At 37.1% G+C, this 23333-nt stretch overlaps 3 protein-coding genes across 3 annotated transcripts in view; 1 reads left to right on the forward strand and 2 right to left on the reverse strand.

Moving 5' to 3' along the window:
- The window catches only part of LOC140169703 (beta-galactosidase-1-like protein 2), a 63036-nt gene extending 40616 nt beyond the window's left edge, over positions 1-22420 (forward strand). The window contains exons 2-6 of the mRNA XM_072193000.1: positions 17387-17410; positions 17469-17532; positions 18185-18302; positions 20163-20279; positions 22089-22420. Of these exons, the coding sequence (XP_072049101.1) occupies positions 17387-17410; positions 17469-17532; positions 18185-18302; positions 20163-20279; positions 22089-22187 (422 nt within the window). The 3' untranslated portion in view covers positions 22188-22420. The remainder of the gene's footprint in view (positions 1-17386; positions 17411-17468; positions 17533-18184; positions 18303-20162; positions 20280-22088) is intronic.
- Positions 1262-4331, reverse strand: LOC140169699 (uncharacterized). The gene is made up of 2 exons (XM_072192995.1): positions 4041-4331; positions 1262-3371 (listed from the first exon to the last, which is right to left on the reverse strand). Exons 1-2 carry the CDS (start codon positions 4311-4313, stop codon positions 1542-1544), a joined length of 2103 nt encoding a protein of 700 aa, XP_072049096.1. The 5' UTR covers positions 4314-4331; the 3' UTR covers positions 1262-1541.
- LOC140169700 (uncharacterized) lies at positions 11767-15829 on the reverse strand. Its single transcript, XM_072192996.1, has 2 exons — positions 15465-15829; positions 11767-14218 (listed from the first exon to the last, which is right to left on the reverse strand). The coding sequence occupies exons 1-2, from the start codon at positions 15744-15746 to the stop codon at positions 12470-12472; spliced, it is 2031 nt and encodes a 676-aa protein (XP_072049097.1). The 5' UTR covers positions 15747-15829; the 3' UTR covers positions 11767-12469.
- Positions 22421-23333: the final 913 nt, after the last annotated feature.

Consider the following 23333-nt stretch of genomic DNA (forward strand, 5'->3'; position numbering starts at 1 on the left):
AATTGATTGTTTTCATTTATTTTGATATAACTTTTATGATATTCAGACACATAACCTAGCCATGCAAGTCCTTATTTAATAAGTCATATCAGTTTGGACACCACTGAGCCAAGTCCATGCCAAAATAATTCCCAGGGGAAACAGGCAGCACTCTATGTTACCCTTCTCCCTACTCTTCCCCAAAATTTATATTATTATTCATTATTATGAAACGTTACAAGTTTATAAGTTATATCAAGGGGGTGACACTAAATTCACGGTTGTTCTATTAGCAACACAAAATCTATGAAATATTCAGCTGGTTTACTAGCTAGGCCAGTTATCGATCCGTTATAGCTCGTTATGAATAATTCATGTTCGACCCCTTGGATCATGTTAATTGAGTTTGGCAAATAACAACATTGTTAGTTTTGCGAACTTTGCCTGTTCAATGAGAGTATAGCGCGCCCCAATACATCTGGGCACAAACCAGGCGAAAACTATCCAGTTTAATGAAATGGCGGACGGGTATTCCCATCAGGCACCAGTGATATGTTTTTGCAAAGAAAGTCTACTAATTTAATATGAAATGACATTTTGCAATAGCAAAGTCAAAATTAGGACTTGCTGTCAATAATATGAAGGAAATATGTGACAGAGGCAAGGTGTGAAATACAAGTAGTATTTAAGTTATAATAACCTTTGATACCCGACCTGACCTTCCATCATGGCGCCCTATTTGTCTTATGTATTTCTATTATGCTCTCAAGTAAAATAAAATACCAATATGCACTGAGCAGACAGAATGTTACTTGGCTCCCAGCATGAATTATTGATTTTATACGGAGGTAAAGAAATGCACAGTGTATGTGCAAGCCGTACAACAAAGGCAACAATACTCCAAATATTTACGGTAAATCTGAATAGTGGTCATATGTTAACATATCATGTGGTCGGGAAATCATGTGGCAACATTTTAAGATTTCAGGATTGTTTACTAGTTAATTGCCATTTGTACTCTTTATTATTTATCTCTGTTAATTAACATATATTTTAAATGCTGATAAATCGTGGTTGGCTGCCCATGATATCTGTTAAATTCAATGTTTTATGAATATAATTCTACCACGCAGAGGGGTCACATGCAGCAGAATTTCACATCACCTGACTTAGCTAGATTTCAAGCTCTGCTGTTCAAATTCATGTAAATTTCAAAGTTTATACATTTAATATATTTAATATGATACTAATTTTTTGTTCTAACCAACTGGTACACGAAATATACTAGCTTATTACCTATACAGAAAGGTGATTATCAGCCTTCACTCAGCAAATTGACATGCCCGGCATATGCAGCCATTCTCCGTCTGGATAACATGACTGTCGCCCTCAATACGTCTGGGCACAAATTTAAATAACAATACGCTATTTACATATCAATGCGGCCTCATGCTAATTAAAGCTGCCCCATCCAGGAGTTCATCTATGGTTATATTCTTACAATGTATGTATAAATATAGCAAAAATACTAAACTGCCAATATTGCAAATGGGTGTATGTTTTTATTGAAATATTTTAACAAGACTTGACTTCCAATCAACCAAAAACAATTCCTGCTCATCTGCTGACAATGCGATACCCCATGGTATGTTTTCCATCTTAGTAATGCAGTCGAGATACTTGTATTCTCCACCTGTACACACATATCTATACACAGCCTTAGGATACCCTGTGTTGCCAACAAATAGTTCCCCTTGTTTGCTGCAGCACACATAACAAGGCTTCCATGATTGAATGCCAGGAGGGGGCTCAATGATGCTAGCATTGTGACCTGATTGATCCATTAATTGTAGGGTATCATTAATATGAAATGATATGATAAGCTTATCATCTGGTGTACAGGTTAGCCTGCGTGGCGGTGATGTTGTTTCAAACTTCGATATCAGAGACCCATCAGGCTGATGAATGGACACAGTCTTGTGACCATTGTAGCCAAATCCTACTATGATTCTGCCTGCTGAATCTACAGCAACTGATGTAGGGTTGGATGGCTGCTTGTTGATATCATATGTGGGAGTAGTACTGAATAGAACATTCTGACTGTCATATATGTAGAATTCATTCTTACCAGGCTTGCCAGGTATGATGTATTGATTGCTGGGAGTAATGGCAAGGTCAAAGATCTCAGAAGGAGAGCCTTTGAAGATGTGTTTGAAATCACCATTCCTAGAGAGCACTGTCACAGGTGAAGACATGCTGGTCAAAACAATATCCCCATCAGGATGAATGGCAATACCCATTGGTCGGCTGGCTTGTGGGGTCATTTTGATATTAGCCCAGTATTTCCACTTCTTACCCATACAGGGCTGGGTGCTAGACTGAGGACTTGAGACTAAACTTTGACCTTGAGAGGATTCAGTCTTACCAGTGGATTTTAGTTGTCTTGATACTGCAGCAGCAATAACCTGGGCCTTTGGTGTAATGTCTGACAAGGGTTCAGTTGCCGATGACGGTAGTGAATTTGCTGCTACTGGTGATGGCAACAGTTGTGCTGTTGCTGATGGTAAGGGTTTTTCTGCTGCTGGTGATGACAACAGTTTTGTTGTTGCTGATGATACGGGTTTTTCTACTGCTGGTGATCGCAACAGTTGTGCTGTTGCTGATGGTAAGGGTTTAGCTACAGCTGATGGATTCGTTGACAAGTTGCTGGTTTGATGACTAAGAGTGTGTTCAGTAGGCACAATGGTGATATGTAGCTTATCACATAGCAACTGCTCCAAAGAATGCAAATCCATGGAAGTAGGTTGAGGGGGATCTAGTTTGAATTCACCAAGGTCGCCATTTACTGGAGTGGGTTGTGATTCTGCAAGTTGTTGAAGTGATGATGACAATGACGGGTAGAGGGAGATAATATCAGAATCAGAACCAGACTCGATCACATTATTTGCTAGTTCAGTTGAATTTATTAAGCTGGCTAGATCAACCTGGAGCTTTTCCTTAATTTGGTCAATTGCTCTCCTGTTTTCCTCTTTCTTACTGTAAGCACCTTGCTTGTAAGCCTCAACCAGCTTGTCTACTTGCTGCATAAATGCATTCTTTGCTTCATCTATAGCCTGAATCTTTTCATCTGTAGCTCTTTCAAGATCCTGCTCTACTTCTTGTATTTGTTGGATTGCAGTTGTGAACTTTTCTTCCACATCTTTAACTCTTCTGGTGAGCTTGTCCAAGGAACTGGTCCGTTGCTTTGACGCTTCCTTGAGCTGGATGAATAAATGGCTTCTATGACTGGGATCAAGAACACAGCAATCTGAGCAGGCAGCACAGCCACAATTCACACAGTAGTATTTCTTCTCCTGACCATGCTTATTGCAGAGGCCTGTGGTAGATTTTTTCTGTAAAGAAGAAAGAAGCATAATGGTACATACTGTGTCAAGTTGTGATTTTTTTAAACAAAATGATGACAAAGGGGTGTAGCAAGCAGGACGGCTAGGGAGGCCATGCCCGGCCCTCTTTTTTAATAAATTTGCAATGTTTTTTCTTAATTTCAATTTGAGCATATGTTTTGGTTGCCCCACATTTGTGATGGCCCCCATATGTTTTAACCTTGCGATGGTCTTGTGGTTTGCTGTGTAAAACTGAACAAATAAGATCTTGTGTCATACACTGGGGTACCCAAAAGGGTGGTTTTGTTACATTTTGATGTGCAGCTTGGACTTCAAAACAGTGTCGCTTGAGTATTCCTTCACTTAGAAGATTCAATTAGGTCTATTTATTCTATATTACTCATGTTTTTATCCTATATAGGATTAGGAGGAGGGATTCGTATCATAAATTTGAATTATAGAAGATAAGAGTCCATAAATCATAACAATATTCAATAGAAAACACAAAGAGATTGTGGAGGAAATATTGATTTTTGAATACCAAAGCAAGGAACCAACTTTATACTCATTTTGTGAGAGCTGGTCATTGTGAGTTACAGCTTTCAAATTCTGAGCCCTCGATGTATTGAATATTGCCCAAACTGACACAGGGCTCATTGGGTGGAGAATGCTACATACCTGTTTTGCTCTATCAACATTATCTTGCAGATTAGTCACAAGAAAATGAACAGGAAAACCTTTTATTCCTTCCTCTTCTGGAATCTGGTAGACTTTTTTACAGAGAGGACAACTCACAATGCTATTATCATTACTGCAGGATTTGGCCCAATGTTCCAAACACTCACAACAGAATGGGTGGAGGCATGGTAATGCTCTGGGATCATTGAAAGGCTCAGAACAGATTACACACTCTAGAAAATGTCGATCTATCAGGGTACTGACTTCCGCCATGTTGCCCAATATAGCAGGTCGCACCACACATCAAAAACTTACAGTTCAATTGAAACTTCAATGTTAACATTTTAGGAAATGCATGGGTGAGCAGGCCATGGGTATTGCCAACAATGAGTTAGCACACAACCTCATAATGCAGTCTGTATTGATTGCCATATCATGCATGTCACTGTTAAAGACTGTGCAAAGACTACTTGATCATGCAAGTGATATTTACAGAATATTGAATAAGAAAGCATTATTTTGGGTCGGGTTTAATTACTTGTATATTTGCATTAAAAACACTTTAAAGGAAATATGAGGTCACTTCAAATTAAATGATTAAGTTTAAAGGAATGTCTTTTTCAGGAGAACACCTTGCTATTTCAGGATTGTACTTATATCTTTGGAGTGATTTAAGGGAAACCCTTACATATAATGCACTTTCAATTATGAGTATGGCCACTGGAATCTTAGGTGAACTAATATTGAAACTGAAGGTGCAAGATTCATAAGCCAAGATGCAATTTTCAGGGAGGCCTAGTTGGAATTTCCCCCCAAAACTTTGCATTTATATGTGTGCAAGTATTTGGTGACTTGGAAAGTTATTACCTTTGCACTTAAGTTTCAAATATGAACTATCTAATGCTGATATTAGTATTGATGAACTAGCTATTTACTGCTGATATTGGTATTGATGAAATAGTTATCTACTGCTGATATTGGTATTGCTGAAGTAGCTATCTACTGCTGATATTGGTGTTGATGAAGTAGCTATGTACTGCTGATATTGGTATTGATGAAGTAGCTATTTACTGTTGATATTGGTATTGATGAAGTAGCTATCTACTGCTGATATTGGTGTTGATGATATTGCTGATATTGTTGATGAAGTAGCTATCTACTGCTGATATTGGTATTGATGCAGTAGCTATCTACTGCTGATACGGGTATTTCATCGTCCCAAAGCAACAGTAGATAGCTACTTCGTCAATACCAATATCAGCAGTAGATACCTACTTCATCAATACCAATATCAGCAGTACATAGCTACTTCGTCAATATTGGTATTGATGAATTAGCTATTTACTGCTGATTAGAGCTGACTTTTGTCCACCGATCTGATATTAAGTTATAGGCCCTAAACTACTTGTTATTCAAGTGTCTTTGTCAAAGCTGGGTCAAGTTGTACATTTTTATTACTTTTGCTTCTATTGAACAGCTAGGAATATATACTAATTCAACACATCCCTTGCTGGCCAATAGAAGCAACAGTAATTAAAATGTACAACTTAAGGCCCCCCAAAAATGTGTTTGTCTCCTGTAGCAGGTCAAACAAGTCAAATGCAAAATGCAGTTGCTGTTGTTTCTTAAATCCATGTCTTCAAATGACAAAAATATCTTTTTTGCTGGAAATTGGAATGGGAATTTACAGTGGGTCTCTCCGACACCCCCCCCCCCCCCCACACACACACAATCATATTTCTTTATATTCAAGAATATTTACAAGTAAAAGAGTCCAAGAGCAGAAATATTTGGTGTCAAACCACATTTGTATAAATGTATTTGCGTAGCAAAATTAGACATGAATTTTCGGTCATAGACCTTTGTCAAGAATATTAACATGAATATTTACAAGAATATTTACATGTATAATCCCCTTTCAACCTGCAGATTAAAAAAGGCATTTAAGGTAGGAAACTTGGTTCCCACATGTCGGCAAGGAAAAAATGATAAAAAATATTCCGCCTACGAGTGCACACCTTGATTTTTATGAGTAAACTACACATCCCAATGCTTGAAACAACACAATATTTGAGTCGCTAATTTGCATTAATTAATGAATAACCTTAATTTTACGACTAATAATTATTTCTAGCAAAGACTTCAACTCTGATTCCAACTTTTACTATTGGAAAAATTGTAAATAAATGTTATCTAAAATCTCTCGCCAGCTTTTTCGCCTAAGTCCATTAATTACGTTATAGCATGCGTTTCTAGTCTGAAAATATTGATGTTGTTAAAAATTTATTTCTGCTTAAGGTGGCTGTATCGGCTACGGTGTCATGCTCAGAATTCCTTGAAAATAATATAGGATGTGTGTATTGATGAGAAAACCTTACTTGCCAAGTTTTAATTTTTTCCAACAAAGCGTTTTCGAGTTACGCAATTTTTTTGTCATCTCAAAATCCCATTGAATTTCTTCAGGGAAGGGCTTTTGGCACTTTGCCAATTTCTCAAAATAGCAACATTTTTGAAAACAAAGATTTTATTAAAACTGATTTTCTCTCCTTTATAGCAGTTGTATATAAAAGTTTTAAGTTTCATTTTGCTGCCAATATATCACAGAATAATACAAACTAAGTTTATTTTCTGACTTAGTGTTACTTAAGTATATATTTAACAGGAATGTTGGTACTTTTTTATGATTTTTGATTTTTCTAGAAACACTAAATTACCTAAATTCTAGGATTTTTTAGCCAACAGGGAAGGGTGCTATGGTTACCAAACTTTCAGGGATGGTAAATAAGATTAATATCTAAATTCTCTCGTCAGTTTTTCCAATTAAGTGTTTCTATTTTAAGCTACAGTGTTTTGAACATTCCCTAAAATTAAAAATGGAAAAAAATAATTTTTTTCAAAAAGTAAACACTTTATCCAAAAAAACTGACGAGAGAATTTAGGTATTAAGCTTATTTACTATCCCTGAAAGTTTGGTAACCATAGCTCCTTCCTAAGTGGGCAAAAAAATCAAAAACTGTCAAAATTAAGGTAATTTTCAAAAAATAAAGAAAAACATAAGAATTGTTACAATTCTTATAAGACTCTTAACGCGACTGTGTACTCTAGACATTGTTTCTTTCGCGAAATTGAGTTTTTTTTATATGTTTGTACTTTGTTATGTTTTTTATAAATACAAGGAATGAAAATCCAGATTTGTAAACTCCAACTGCAATATTTGAAGGATTTTATTTCACTATTCCACTCGTGTTTGAAATTTAAAAGGAAAGAAAATCTTTGTTGTACCAGCAGGGTACACGCGGCAAGAAGAACGCATCGCGTTATGCGATCGCGAAATTTGGTAACGCACAAATACGCTTACGCATACGCTGACGCTTATCTGCATGTGCGGCGCATCTTATGGAAACACCACGGAGCACTGATTTCACAAAAACCTAGCGGTCAAATGGCTCCGTTTTAGCTGATAAAATGTGAATTTTGTCAAGATCTTTCCCTCGATTTAAACATCAAGATATGAATAGATTTCGCCCAAATTTCTCAAGGGGCTGTGGATTTACCCGATCAGGCCTCCAAAAAACGCGGGAACGGCGTTCCCAGAAAGGTCACAGAGGTCACAGAAAAAAAAATTGCGACCTTGGAGAACCACTGGACCTATTATGAAATTTCAGGATCATTCACAGTTAATTTTAAAAAAGGAAAAAAAAAGGTAAAAAAATTACAGTTTGTTATCCTGTATATGTAAACCATTAACTAATGTTTATTTCTTCATCTATCACATATTATAGATGCATTGGTTTTCCATGCATTTATAATATGTGCATATTAAGAATAACAAACTGTAATTTTTTCGTCATTTTTTTTTTTTCAAATTATCTGTGAATAATCCTAGCCCTTCAGAATAGGTCCAGTGGTTCTTCAAAGTTGCAGAATACTTCTAAAAAATGTTAAAAAATAAATAAAAATTGTTTTTTGAATTTTTTACCGACATCCGACATCCAATAATCGGTTGAGCCCTAGATGTGATTATATCAATCATATACTATATATATATGTACTATGACTTACAACAACAAAATGACAACATTGTTGGAAATTTGTGAGTTTTGACAGTAGGCTAATACTTTGAAATTTTAAGTTGTGTTTTTTTGTGAAAAAGGATGTAAATTTTGATAGAAAACTGTTCCAAAATAAGGCTCAGATTGCACGAGAGAGCATCTAAACCCTGAGAGCTGTTAGGACTTCCCGCTTCAGCGCTCGTGATGTTCGCTCTACGCGCACATAGGCCTATTTCAATTATTTCACAGAAAATTTCCAGCACTTGTCATTAAGTTCCCAGACAGCAGAAAATTTTCTGGAGGCCTGTACCCGATGTTCACATAATGTAAGGTAGAAAAACGAGAACTGTCGCATTCTTCTGTAAGCTTCGATCAAAGTGCAAAATGTGACCACTTTAAACTTCAACGGTCTTTTTTTCAATGTTCATTTTCTCGGTAAAATGACGATTTAGGTACACGATAACTCAATAAATACAGCATCTATAGGTAAGCAATTATGCTCATCATAAAAAGCATGATCGACTTAAGAAACTGTTTTCTCATTTTTTATATTTTGGTCTATTTCCGATTTTAGGCATCATTTTGTGCAAATAGGCGTTTGTGAATTTTAAAAAGTTCATTTTGATGCCTTATATGGTCAATATCTAAAAAGATAAGGCCAATATCAAAAAACTAAAAAAACATTTTTGGAATGGTGCCTCAAGATTAAGAAAAAAGCAAAACAAAAATTTTTGGAAAGAGTGTTTTTATGCCTCCACCATGAGGCATACTGTTTTTGCAATGTCCGAGCTTCCGCCCTTCCGTGCTTCCGTCCGTCCGGATGCTGTATCTCGGGCATGGATGGGCGGATTGACTTCAGATTTTCAGGATAGGTGGGTCATGGTCAAAAACTCTGGATACTTTTTTTTGGGTGAGGTTCAAGGTCATATACTGAGGTCAAAGGTCATTTGAGGTCAAATTACTAAAAACTGTCGTATGGGCATGAAACTTGGTTGATACAGACAACATTTAGAGCAAAATTTTTGGAAGGTCATTTCGGGGTCATCCGGGTCACCCAAGGGTCATCTAAGGTCAAATTACTAAATATTGTCTTATGGGCATGAAACTTGGTGGGTACAGTCAACATTTATAGTCAATTTTTTGGAGGGTCATTTTGGGGTCATCCGGGGTCACCCAGGGGTCATTTGCGGTCAAATAAATAAAATTGATCGTATGGGCATGAAACTTGGGTGGGTAGAGTCAACATTTGGAGCCAAATTTTTGGAAGGTCATTTCAGGGTCATCCAAGGTCACCCAGGGGTCATCTGAGTTCAAATTACTAAAAATTGTCATATGGGCATGAAACTTGGTAGGTACAGTCAACATTTAGAGCTAAATTTTTGGATGGTCATTTCGGGGTCACCCAGGGGTCATCTAAGGTCAAATTAATAAAATTGGTGGTATGTGCATGAAACTTGGTGGGTACAGTCAACATTTAGAGCCAATTTTTGGCATGTCATTTTGGGGTCATCCAGGGTCACCCAAGGGTCATCTGAGGTCAAATTACTAAAAATGGATTTGTACACATTTAAATTGCCCCATGGTGGAGGCATCCCATTCGACGCCTATGCGTCGAAAACCATGACGTTCTAGTTTTGTTATGATGTACCGAACAAATATTGCCAAAATTCACTTTTTTGTGATTTTCTTCATAATTGTTGTTTTTACACCAAAACTGTACTTATATTGAGATTCATTGATGTCTTGCCTTTATAAAAATGTATACTTTTATATGTCTTGCGTGAATAATTACAAAGTTATGGCACTTTTACTACATGCGTATCTGAGAGTACACAGCTACCTTAAAATAGGTGGGGAAAATACTTTTCTTTGTTATGTTAAAGATTTAAATGAATAGACCTGATTGATCAGACACAGGAGCTATTTTTCTGCAAGGGTGTTGTATCCGAGGCAGGGTATGAACGTTTGGACAGTATTTATTGTGGGATATTAGAGCACCACAGAAATATCAAATTGCATTCTGAATACGAAGAATGTCCTTCTGATATCAAATAATTTTGATTTTTTGAAATTGCAATGTAATACACATTTTATGGCAAATGATTAAAAATTGATATTTTTGATATTTAACAGTACTCGAAGTAAACTTGTGACCTTTTGTATTGAAGATATGGATTTTTTCCTAAAACACCAAAAAAAAAAAGGTGTTTTTGGGAAAAAAATCCATATCTTCAATATGAAAGGTCAACATTTTCAATTGATCGTCGGCTTTTCCTCCCAGCTACATACACTTTAAGAATATATCATTAGATTTATGAAATTTACTTCGACGACTGTTATATATCAAAAATGTGAAAAATATTAAATTTTGTCATAAAATTTGTATTATATCGTGAATTTCAAAAAATGAAAATTATTTGATATCCGAAAGACATTCTTCGTATTCAGAATGCAATTCGATAAGTCTGATGTGCTCTCATGTCCCACAAAAAATACTGTCAAAACACTCAAAAACTCGCAAAATCGGAATCAACTGAAATTTTGGGAATAAGCTTTTTTCGTGGATATCTACTGAAAAATGTCATAAAAAGAGAATGCTTGGATCACAAAATCCTCCTTTAAGATAGATTGTGCATGTAAACATTGAACATTGGGAATTAAAGATTTTAATAAACACTACTACAAATTATTGAAGCAAAACATAAATTTATACAATTCATAAATTTTCTTTAAACATATTTAAGTAAATATTTCAAACTTTTCAGCTGGATTTCCATTATTAAACCTTACTTTTCCCTTCAAGTTAATGCAGAATACATTTGTTAACAGAAAGTCGTATTTGTACAATTTGTTAAAATCCGTGTACAATGAGCTGAGGATAAATAGTTGATAATAGATTAATGATTCTATTTGAAATTCACATATCCTGTGCAGAAGAAGATTCCACTTCAGCTGAGTTAAATACCCCCCACAACCTCACAAAAAGTAACTCAGCCATTATAAATACGCTTTAGCATTAGAACTATTAATTTTATTTACACATAGGAAAAAAGATGGTTTATTTAAACACATCTTGATACCCCATTTGCGACCATCCAGCACAACTGAGCCCTGAAGTCGCCAATCATCATTTTTGAGATATTCAACCAAAATATTCTGCTTGAAATTAGCTTTAAAATGATGTATATCATGTCTATAGTACTTGACATTTAAGTAGTGAAAAAATCAAAACAGTCAATAAATGCTTTGTTTCCTGTTGTTTATTGTTAAGTTCAATGGAGCATATCTCAATAGTGGCACTGGCAACATCCGGGCTCAGTTGTGGAGGATGGTCACATTTGCTCAATGTTGTTAAATTAGAGTTACGCGGTAGCCGTGACCAGCAAGTTTTTAAAAAAAAAGACTGATAAAGAAGACTAATAACAGATGCTCCCGCGAGACTATATTTACACCTAACATTAAAACACTGGACTTCTATTGTTCGATGTTATTTTTCGCTGGGTACAAAATGTATCTAAAACCATGCTAAATGTTATTTACAGTCCCAGGTGTAATATCTTGACAACTCATTAATTCCAAAAGGGCCACCAATCCTACAGTCAATCATTGTTCGTAATAATCAAATATTTTTGCTTCCATTTCACGCTTGAATTTCATAGCTAAAATTAGTTGCAAATCATACTGATCCAGAATTTTTAGACACTGCTACAGGTCTACCTGGTTATCACCTTCACACTACTTTTTCAGATTCACTTCCAAATATACCCTAGCAGTTTCTGAGATACCCTACATACAAATTCTGAGCCCCATTCACCAAAAAATCAAAGTTTTCACAATGTAAAAGCAGACATTATCTCACTGTTGGTATTATTATCATGAATAATAATATTATTATTAAATAAATATTGTTATAGATGATTGTTCTTGTCATTACGTGTGTATGGGTTTACATTCATTCAGGTATAATTGTACATTAATTAGAAATCATGAAACTAATCAACTGGACTTGTATTTATTTAAGTGGCTATGGAACCATCTGTTAGTATAAGAAAGTTTGGTGAACTGACGTAACTTGTACCCTCTTGTTACTGGTCAGTGACCCTTGTCACAGGTCATTGACCTGTGACAAGGGTCACAATCACCGCAAGATTATCAGTCTGCCTGAATATGTACATAGGATATGGTGCTATACCATACCCACTCATAATGTGAGTCCATTTTGAATAGTTTCATAATTTCCTATTTATTCATTCTTTTTATTTTTATCATGTTTTTTTGGATTTTTTTTCAAGTTATTCAGTTACACTAGTTGTATATGTTATGCTAGTACTGTACTTCTAACTTGGCATAAGAACTTTTGTAAATGTATTTTGTAGTTTACCGAAATATTTTGACACAATTGGACCCCCAATCAACTACAAACAATTCATGTTCATCTGCTGACAATGCAATACCCCAAGGATAGCTTTCCATTGTAGTGATGCAGTTTAGATACTTGTATTCTCCACCTGTACACACATATCTACTCACAACCGTATCCGGATAACCCTGGTTGCCAACAAACAGTTCCCCTTGTTTGCTGCAGCAGACGTGGTAAGGCTTCCATGATTGAATGCTAGGAGGGGGCTGAATGAGGCTAGCATTGTGACCTGATTGATCCATTACTTGCAGCGTATTGTCTTCAAATGATATGATAAGCTTATCATCTGGCGTACAGGTTAGCCTGCTCGGAGATGATGTTGTTTCAAACTTGGATACCAGTGTCCCATTGGGCTGATGAATGGACACGGTCTTCTTGTCACCATATGAACCTAATCCTGCTATGATTCTACCTGTTGAATCTACAGCAACTGATGTAGGGCTGGATGGCTTATTGTTCATATCATACGTGGGAATAGTACTGACTAGGACACCACGACTGTCACATATGTAGAAGCCAGTCTTATCGCACTTGCCAGGTATGATGTATTGGTTGCTGGGAGTAATGGCAATATCAAAGATTTCAGAAGGCGAGCCTTTGATGACATGTTTGAAATCACCATTCCTAGAGAACACTGTGACAGGTGTGCTTATACTGGTCAAAATAATATCCCTATTTCGATGAATGGCAATACCCATTGGATACCTTACTTGTGGGGTAGTTTTAATTTGTCCACAGTATTTCCACTTTTTACCAAAAATGGGCTGGATGCTAGGCTGGGTATTGGGCACAGATTGAGACTTTGAAAATAAGCTGAAACTTTGGTCTTGAGAGGCTTCATGCTTACTAGTGGATTGTTGATGATCTTGTCCTGATGCTGTTACTGTATTAACTTGCGCCTTTGCTGTAAATGCTGCCAAGGGTTTAATTGTTGCTGCTGCTGCTGATGATGATGGCAAGTATTTTGCTGTTGCTGATGGTAAGAGTTCTGCTGTTGCTGCTTTTGCTGACAAGTTGCTGGTTTGATGGCTTACTTGAGGGTGTTGGGTAAGAGAAGTAGTGATATGCAACTTATCACATAGCAGCTGCTCCAAAGAAGGCAAATCCGTGGAAGTAGGTTGAGGGCGCTCTAGTTTTATCCTACCAAGTTTGCTATCTACTAGAGTGGGTTGTGATTCAGCGCTTTGTTGTAGTGATGATGACAATGATGGGTAGAGGGAGATGATATCGGAATCAGAACCAGACTCGATCACATTGCTTGCTAGTGCATTTGAACTTCTTAAGCTGGCTAGATCAACCTGGAGCTTTTCCTCAATCTGTTCAATTGCTCGCAGATTTTCCTCTTTCTTACTACAGGCATCTTGCTTGTAAGCTCTAACAAGATTGTCCACTTGCTGTACAAATTCATTCCTTGCTTCATCTATGGCCTGTACCTTTACATCTGTATCACGGTCAAGATTCTGTTTTACTTGCTGTATTTGGTGGACTGCAGTTGTATATTTCTCTTCTACAATTTTAACTCTTCTGGTGAGGCTTTCCAAGGAGCTGCTCTGTCGCTGTGATGCTTCCTTCAACCGGATGAGTGAATGGCCTCTATGAGTAGGATCAAGGATACCGCAATCTGAACATGCAGCACAGCCACAATTCTCACAGAAGTACTTCTTCTCCTGACCGTGGTTGTCACAGAGCTCTGTGGTAGAATTTTTCTGTTAAGAAGAAGGATCAAAATTTGAAGAATGATTATGAAGAGCAGAAGGAGAAAATACAGGAAAGTATGTTATAATTTAACAAACTACTTGCTGTGTAAGGAACTCAACATCTTGCTGCTATACAGTGGCATATCCAGTGGGTTGGACCCCCCGCTAAGCATTGACCGTTGATACATCAAAAAATTGGAGGTCAACAATTCATAAGTATTTTTTGTGTGACATGAGAGCACATCAGACATATCGATTTGTATTCTGAATACGAAGAATGTCCTTCTGATATCAAATAATTTAGATTTTTTGAAATTCGCAATATAACACAAATTTCATGGCAAATTATCATATTATAATTATACTATATTTTTAAAATTATTGATATAAAACAGTCCTCGAAGTAAACTTTATAAATTTAATAATATGTACCATATTGTTTTTAATAAACACTCCCCCTCTAATAACGCCCCCCCTCCAATTTTTCTGTGAAAATTTGACAAAAATTCCATGGCATATGCTATATCGCATGAGTAAGCTTAAAACTGGCATCAGTCAGTCAGTCTTGTCAGGGAAGATCGGTAAATTGCATGGACAAAACCTGTTATGACTCCCACTTCCATCCATTCCATTGCCTAATTATGGTAGAATTTCATTAGATTCTTGCTTGATGATGTACTTACGGGTGTAATTTTGATGCATTTACCACAAAAATGATATTTTCCATGGGCATCGCCATTAGTATAGCCGGAAATCCCTCTTTTCTACAGGAGCACCATCGGGAAATATAACCTGATTTTTAAGTTTTTTTCACTGACAATTCACCTTTAATAAACGCCCCCTTTTGGAAAAATGCAACACCCCCAGGGCGTTTATTACAAACAATACGGTACTTATTAAAGTGTATGTAGCTGGGATGAAAAGCCAATTATCAATTGAAAATGTTGACCTCTCTTATTGAAGATATACATTTTTCCCCCAAAGACCTCATTTTGTTCGGTGTTGGGGGCGGGGGAAATCCCAAGGTTTTCTCTGAATTTGAATTTGACAGCTTTTAATTGATGTTTTTAAAATGGTATTGCATCTTAGCACCAGTCAAATTCAGAGATAACCTCGTCACTGATTAATTTGATAACCAGACAGGTTTGGTTCACCCCAGAAGAACTGCTCTGCTGGGTCTTCCTCTTTAAGCAAACATTGAACATTTCTCTATCTAATGTGGTGCTACAAATACTGGGTGGAGTGCACTACATACCTGCTTTGCTTTATCAACAGTGTCTTGCAAATTAGTCACAAGAAAATGAACAGGAAAGCCTTTTATTCCTTCCTCTTCTGGAATTTGGTAGATCTTTTTACATAGAGGACAGCTTACAATGCTATTATCATTACTGCAGGATTTGGCCCAATTCTCCAAACACTCGCAACAGAATGGATGGAGACATGGTAATGCTCTTGGGTCATTGAAAGGCTCAGAACAGATCACACACTCCAGAAAATGTCTGTCTATCGTTGATGCTAGAGTACTTGTTTCCGCCATAGCCGTGTTGCCCTATCCAGGGCAGGCTAGCATCACATGATATATCAAAAACTTTTCAGTGCAATTTCAGTGTTAAAACTTAATGCATAACAAAATGCATGGTTGAGCAAGTCCAGGGCATTCTGTTGTTATGGCCAACAATAGGGTAACACACAACCTCCTCATGCAGTCTGTATGATTGCCATATCACATATGTCACCATTATAAATGACTGTGCAAAGACTACTTATATATGAAACCAGCAAGGCTCAGGGGTATTCACATACAATGGATTTAGGAAAGTGTAATTTGGGTCATTCCAAGTTACTTGTGCATTTTTGCATTAATAAAAGGTAAAATTGAAAGAAAATAATAATAACAATATTTGACACTTGGTATAGTGCCAAAAGCCTGAAGGTGCCCATGAACTAAACAAAATATAATATGCATTATTGTTAAATGGGCTATTCCACTTGAAATCCATACACCCCCTATGGAAGACATGGCCTTAATCTCCCACATAGGGAGTGTGAATGTCAAATGGTGTTACTGGAATGGGTGACTGTTTGAAATCTACACCCCCTGTGTGGGAGATTAAGGTCATGTCTTCCATAGGGGGTGTATGGACTTCAATAGGAATAGCTCAATGTTTTCAAGTTCTTCTTAAGGGTGCCAATGCTAGAAGCAAATCAAACTGAGGAAATGTGAGGTCCCTTTAAATTAAAGACATGTAATTTTGGGTGTTTTTAAGGCTAAAATGACCCGAAATATCACCCAAATGTTGAGAAATCGGGCAGAAATAACATTTTCAAAATATGTTTGCCAAAAATTTGCAAGCATATTTTGAAAATGTTTTGAATTTTTTTTCAAAAACTTTCCAGTCTAAATCAATTTATTTTGGTCAAAAAATGGATGTTTACATGATTTTAGCAAAATTTGAAGAAAAAAAAGTCTGGGTTGGTCGGACCTGTAAGACAGGGTGGTGTTTTTTTTTGTCGCTTAACCCTAACACGCCTTAGTACTACAAAATACTACTTGATTTATGCGCTGTTCGTGCATCCCACATGGTGTGATGACATAATCGCCCTAAGTGATATATAGGCACGGTTTTGCTAGCCAGCGAATCCCAAGACCTGTGACAAAGTGTCGCCGACCCAGTGCTTGGCATGCGAGGGTCTCGGGTTCGAATCCCACACAGAGCAAAAAACTTCTTTCTTTGTTTTCTCTCTTTATTCCTTCCTTCTTTCCCTTCCAGTCATCAAAAAGCCCCTGGCGGGTTAGGGTTAATGTACAATCTTTTAATATTAATTTGGTTTTGGTTTTGCAAACCTGATTTTTTTTTTGCAATATTTGTAATGTTTTCACATACATGTCCCAACTTACACCTAATTTGGAATCTGCCAAAGGAAATGTTTACTCAGACACTTTAAATATGAATTTAAAGTGTCTGAGAGATAATCAATGTGATATTTTATTGTTTCTATGTTTGCTTGGTGATGTACTCATAGGTAACCATGGTGATACTGTTATTGTTTCTTTCCAGGTTTGCTTGGTGATATACTCATAGGTAACCATAGTGATACTGTTATTGTTTCTTTCTAGGTTTGCTTGGTGATGTACTCATAGGTAACCATGGTGATACTTTTATTGTTTCTTTCTAGGTTTGCTTGGTGATGTACTCATAGGTAACCATGGTGATACTGTTATTGTTTCTTTCTAGGTTTGTTGGCGATGTACTCATAGATGGCAAGAAGCAAATCAACTGGGAGATGTACCCTATGGAATTCAAACAACCATTTATACAAGCGTAAGTTTTGGATTTTAGCATTTTTATTTCATTTGTTCAGTATTTTGATTTCAGTGTGTTTGTTATGATCAGTTTTCATGCAATGCTATATGAGATGTGATTTTATAACACTGTAAAGGTGCAATCAAATGATTTGGGCTATACCTAGTTGAAATCCATACACCCCCTATGGAAGCTATTACCTTAATCATCTCCTACAGTTTGTCCACTCTGAAGTACAAAGTGACAACACGTGCGTACACAGCACATAAACAATGCGCATTGCTGCGTCTCTGCTGCAGGTATGAGTGCCTTCAAAGTCGGCACAATGTGTGCGTCCACGTCGGTACTTTGTACTTCAGACTAGACAGACTGTACACATATGGTGTAAAATTTACTGTAAATGTCAAATGGAGCACTCATTCAGGCAACCTCATCTGAAATTAATGCTCCCTCTTTGGAAGATAAAGGCAATGTCTTCTATAGAAGGTGTATGGATTTCAAGTGGAAGTAGTCATGCACCCCCTCCCCCCTAAAAAAACATGTCCTACATATGGGCCTGTGTGCCACTTTTCAAGATGCACTTTTCAAGAAGGTGGTAATGTCCAAGAGGTTAAGAGCTGTATAATAATATTTGAAATTTTGCGTATTGGTTTTTTCTTCCTCTATTCAGTGCATCAGCATCTTCCAAGTGGCAAGACTATGCTAGTGATGTGAAGAGACCAGCATTATATAAAGCAACTATAGATATCACAGAAAACCCACCCAAAGATACTTTTATAGATATGAAGGTAGGTATGAAAATGCATAAAAACACTACCGTATTCAACCTTCAATCGGTTTCAGAGAAGAATGGCGGTTCCTTGCTCAGATTGACGGGAGAGCCCTGTTAATGAGCGACATACGCTGAGCTATGTGCCCCCTTCAAGGGCGCCGAACAACGTTTTCTGTTGCTATGATTGTCAGACAATTGATTCAGCCAATCAGAACCCACTTCCGTGTTTACGCTCTGCACGCTCTCAAAATGTAAGCAACTACCGTTCTTCTCTGCCCAGGCGTTTCAGTGAGTCGCCTAAAGGAGGCGCTAAATAAGTACCATATTTTGAAATTCAAAGTGGATAATATTTCATGTCAAACTATGTTTTTATTCCGGAAACTCTATGCCAAGATGGATTCTTGATGTGATTAAACTTGCATTTATTTCTTCTTTAAGGGATGAGGTATGAACGTTTGGAAATTTCAAAAAATGAAAATTATTTGATATCAGAAAGACATTCTTCGTATTCAGAATGCAATTCGATATGTCTGACGTGCTCTCATGTCTCACAAGAAATACTGTCGAAACACTCAAAACGCTCATTCCAGATTCTTTAATGCAACACATGCACTGAAAAGGGTGCTGACACATATGCAAGTTAAAAAAGTTCACAGAGGCTTATCAGGGGAGGGTGCTAATTAAGGTTGAATATGGTATAACACAATATGACCCGTTCTGACAGGAACAAGTCACATTTTTGACATATCATGATTTGAATAAAAATGTAAGCACGGGACAATACACTTCAAAATGATAGCAAAATGATATACATACATGTTGCATCAATACTTTCCAAGATATGGGTAATTTTGTAAATGATACCTTGGTTAATTCAGTCCCAAGGAAATTAAGAATTCCAAAATTTGATTTATTTTACGGGAATGTCATCTTTAAAGGCCTATAACTCAAAATCATGCATAGCATAACTATTATAGGGGAAGCTTCGCCCAATATGGGACATATTGTTCATGTGACATACCGTAAAACCCCGTCTACAAGCATATAGTGTGCTACTGATGAAAGCTACATTAATCCAGTCGCCATTATGGAGTTTGAGCAAATAAATTACGGATCCAAGCATATAAAAACAAGTAGGCCTATTATTTTAAGACCGATCTATTGTATTGGTATATTAACGCTTGCTTCGAATTAATTAAACTTTTATAAAAAACACTATATATGCTTGTAGACAGGGTTTTACGGTATTTGTTGATTTTGTTGTCTATGAGTCTGGTTTACAGTGTGATGTTGTCTTTTACCTTTTCACTACAAATGCTTGGCTAAATGCACAGCAGCTGATAGGTGTATCCCATCATGCTCTGCGGTACCATAGTAGAAATGCACATGCCATAGAAAGTGTACACCAAATTCCTCAATTCAACTTTCAATTATTCGCTTATATCAGAGGAGCTTTAGATTTTTGTGTGAAAAAAATATGATCTCTAAAGTATTGTGAAACTATCCATAGCTCTCAATATTTAAGCAGCTCTTACTTGTATTTTGTATGTATTTACTATGGAGAAAGCAGATAGACTGCAATGGATGATGGGATACTCCCTCCAGCTGCTGTGGGATAAATGCATATGGCCTTTCACAGGTTATACAGGTATATTGGGCTTTTCCTGTTGAAAAATCCATATACTATGGAAGACATGACCTTTACCTCCCACACAGGGGGTGTAGATTTCAAATGGAATCACCCATTTAAGTAGCCCAATTTGAAATTCTCACTCCCTGAGTGGGTTCATTAGGGATGCATGGATTTCAACTATAATGCCCATTGGGACAATATATGAAATCATTTCTTTCTTGTCCATTTGATATCCTACTCTAGCAATGGGAGAAAGGTGTTATATTCATCAATGGGTTCAACCTAGGCAGATACTGGAAGAAAGGACCACAAGTCACATACTATCTACCAGGACCATTGTTAAAAACAGGAAAGAATGAGGTAAGGTTGACATGGTTTCTTTGATTGGGTCAATAATAGGCACAATTTAATAGTATGTTTTTAGCAGGTTTGCTGTCGGATAAGTTTAGAACTGTCAAGCTTTCGTCAGGAGTAGCTCTGAATTCTTTAGGACAAATGAACTAAGAATGAGACATGTAGGCCACCCCTTGCCTACTGATAGCTCTGAAAAGAGCTGTTCACTGAAGACTGTCCCTTGTCAACAGAGAGCAAGCAGATCTTGCCTATTTGCTAATGTGAAAGGTTTGGTGGCTCTGAAAAGAGCCGTTCACTTGTCAACAGAGAACAAGCAGACCTCGCCTATCTGCTAATGTAAAAGGTTTGGTGGTACTGCAAAGTCTGCCCCTTCTCAACAAAGAACAAGTAGACCTCGCCTATCTGCTAAATTTAAAGGTTTGTTAGCTCTGAAAAGAGCTGTTCACTGAAGTCTTAGGTAATTTGTCCTGAAGAAGTCAGCTATGCCTAACGAAAGCTTGACAGTTCTAAACTTGTCCGACGGCGAATCCGCTAAAAACTGACTAATTGTTACGAACTCCCTTCATAAAAGCCTATCCTACTAATAATAGACACGTCCACACAGAGAAGTTTTTGCTTGAGCAAAGCAGTTCTCAATCAAAAATTTTGGGAAATCCCCTATGTGATTCCAATCCCCAGATTTATCCCAATTTCCCCCAAGTGATCTTTGTGTGCTACTGCCATATGAACAAGCCGTAGGAATTACAATTCTTGAGTATGGCGATCCTAGACCATCTGAACACGCCCAATGTATAGCATATAGAAGCAGGGGTAGCGCTAGATTGCTTTTTGGGGTCCCGGACCCACCAAAATAGAGTTCGGACCCCCTGTTTTTAAATTTTCTGCAAGTTCAGGGGTCCCTGCAGACCCCCAGTTTTTCGATCTAGCTGTATTGCAGACATACTATTTATGCTGCATTTTGCAACTCGGACTCACCAAACTCTACTCCGGACCCCGACTTATAAATTTTCTGCAAGTTCGGGGGTCCCTGCGGACACTGGAGTGTTTAGTTCTAGCGGTACCCCTCCATAGAAGGCCCTCAAGGGTGGGAACCATGGGGTTAGAACTGATGAGCTTATTATGATCCTCTGTAGCTCAACATGCTAGGTCTGCTAGACAAAGCATAAATTGTATATCCTCTACTGATTAACCTTATTCCCATATTTTGACTAACATTTTATTACCAGATTTATCAAGATCAATTTTCTTTGTATTTTCCAACCTTTGATGTGGGGGCCACCTTAATACGAACCACGTAATTCTAGTTAATATCCTCTACTGATTAGGCCGATGTCATTGATCATGTATTTTGGACTAGGAGTCACCAGTAGCATTGGGGGGGGGGGTGGAATGTTGCCTTGCCCCACCTACCCCCAACTTGTGCAATTTGAACTAGGAGTCACCAATAGCATAAGCCTTTTTGAAGTATGGCAGGCACAAAAGGGGAGGGCGTACTTTGATTTGAGTAATCATTTGTCAGATGAGAAAGCATACAAAAGATTACTCAAATCAAAGTACGCCCTCTCCTTTTGTGCACGCCATACTTCAAAAAGGCTTATGGGGGTTGCAAGGTGCCTCCACCCAGCCCCAATAAAATAACTTGGTGAAAGATGTATTGTTTCATTCCACTTGCTGTTCTGGCTCATTATATGGAATAATCCATCTTTCAGCTCATGATTATATATCAACCAACACACACACATATCATAGACATAATATTTGTTTAATAACCTTTACAGTGGGTTTTATAATAGCTCATATTTCATTCTTTTCCAGATAATCATCTTTGAACTTCATCAAAGCAGCTCAGAGATTGTGTTTTCAGATAAGCATAATCTAGGACCCGTACAGCATGTTACGGATGATGATGAATGATTTATGGTAGGATTAAATGATAGTATCAGACTGTCAGATGAGTCATTCCATTTGATTAGTAACACAATGTGCAGGTGCTAATCCTACAGTTCACTATAATATTTACAGTAATTTTTTGGCCAAACTGGAACACTATAAACGCTAGTGGCTCCGCGATAAACACACGCGAATATAGCGTGGTACAGAAGAAAGCATACACGCGCCTTACATTGCGTAGACGCTTAGTACGCTACATGGACGCAACGCGCATGTTCCAGTTTGGCCAAGAAATTACTGTAAATATTATAGTCCTTGATGGTCTGCTAGCCTGGAAAAATTGTTTGATAATCAGAAATATAATTGAAAGGATTCTATAGTCTGTGAAAGGATTAGGGTGAGGGTTTGGACTATTTGGACTTTTAGGACTAGTGATCCTTAGGGCTAGTGGATGTACTCCCCATTCCAGATAATACAGCACTATTTTATGGGGAGATTAAAGAAATAATTACCTTCTGCTGCCAAATGAAACATAGCTCAATCCTAATCCTTTTCTAACTAGCAATAAAGGTCAGATTTTAATGTTTGGTCAATTTTTTTAGGGTGTTCTTCATTTGCTGTGACAATCAAGCCCCACGACTTGTACAAAGACTAATTTCAAGTTAGGCATTCTAATTTTTGGAAAACACATTATCTTAATCTTTTCATTAACCAATTATCTAAAATGACAGAAAAAAATTAAATTACGACCTTACTCGTAGCCTATACTGAAGATTTTAAATGCTTGGACTTGTGCCACGTCTTAGAATTTTATGACTACAATTGTGCAAAATTAGATGTTTTTTGGCCAATTTTCCCTGAAATTGCAAAACTATTCAAATTTGACTTTCATTGCCAGTTAGAACTAAGTAGTGGATTATGTTTTAGCTATGTTTCATTTAGCAAAACAAGATAATATTTTTTTAATTACAAAAATTATTACTGTATTTTTCTGGAATAGGGAGAAGTGGATGAAGACCAACAACACATCAAGGGTTTTGTGCTAGAAAGGCATATCTGCAATAGCTGCCCTATAGACAATTTAACAATTTCTGCATTCTATCTTGGGCACATATGACACCTGGCAGCTATTGCAAATAAGTCTTTCTTTCACTACACTCTCACCTTGTA

The sequence above is a fragment of the Amphiura filiformis genome, chromosome 14 (genome assembly GCF_039555335.1).
Source record: "Amphiura filiformis chromosome 14, Afil_fr2py, whole genome shotgun sequence".
Lineage (NCBI taxonomy): Eukaryota > Metazoa > Echinodermata > Ophiuroidea > Amphilepidida > Amphiuridae > Amphiura > Amphiura filiformis.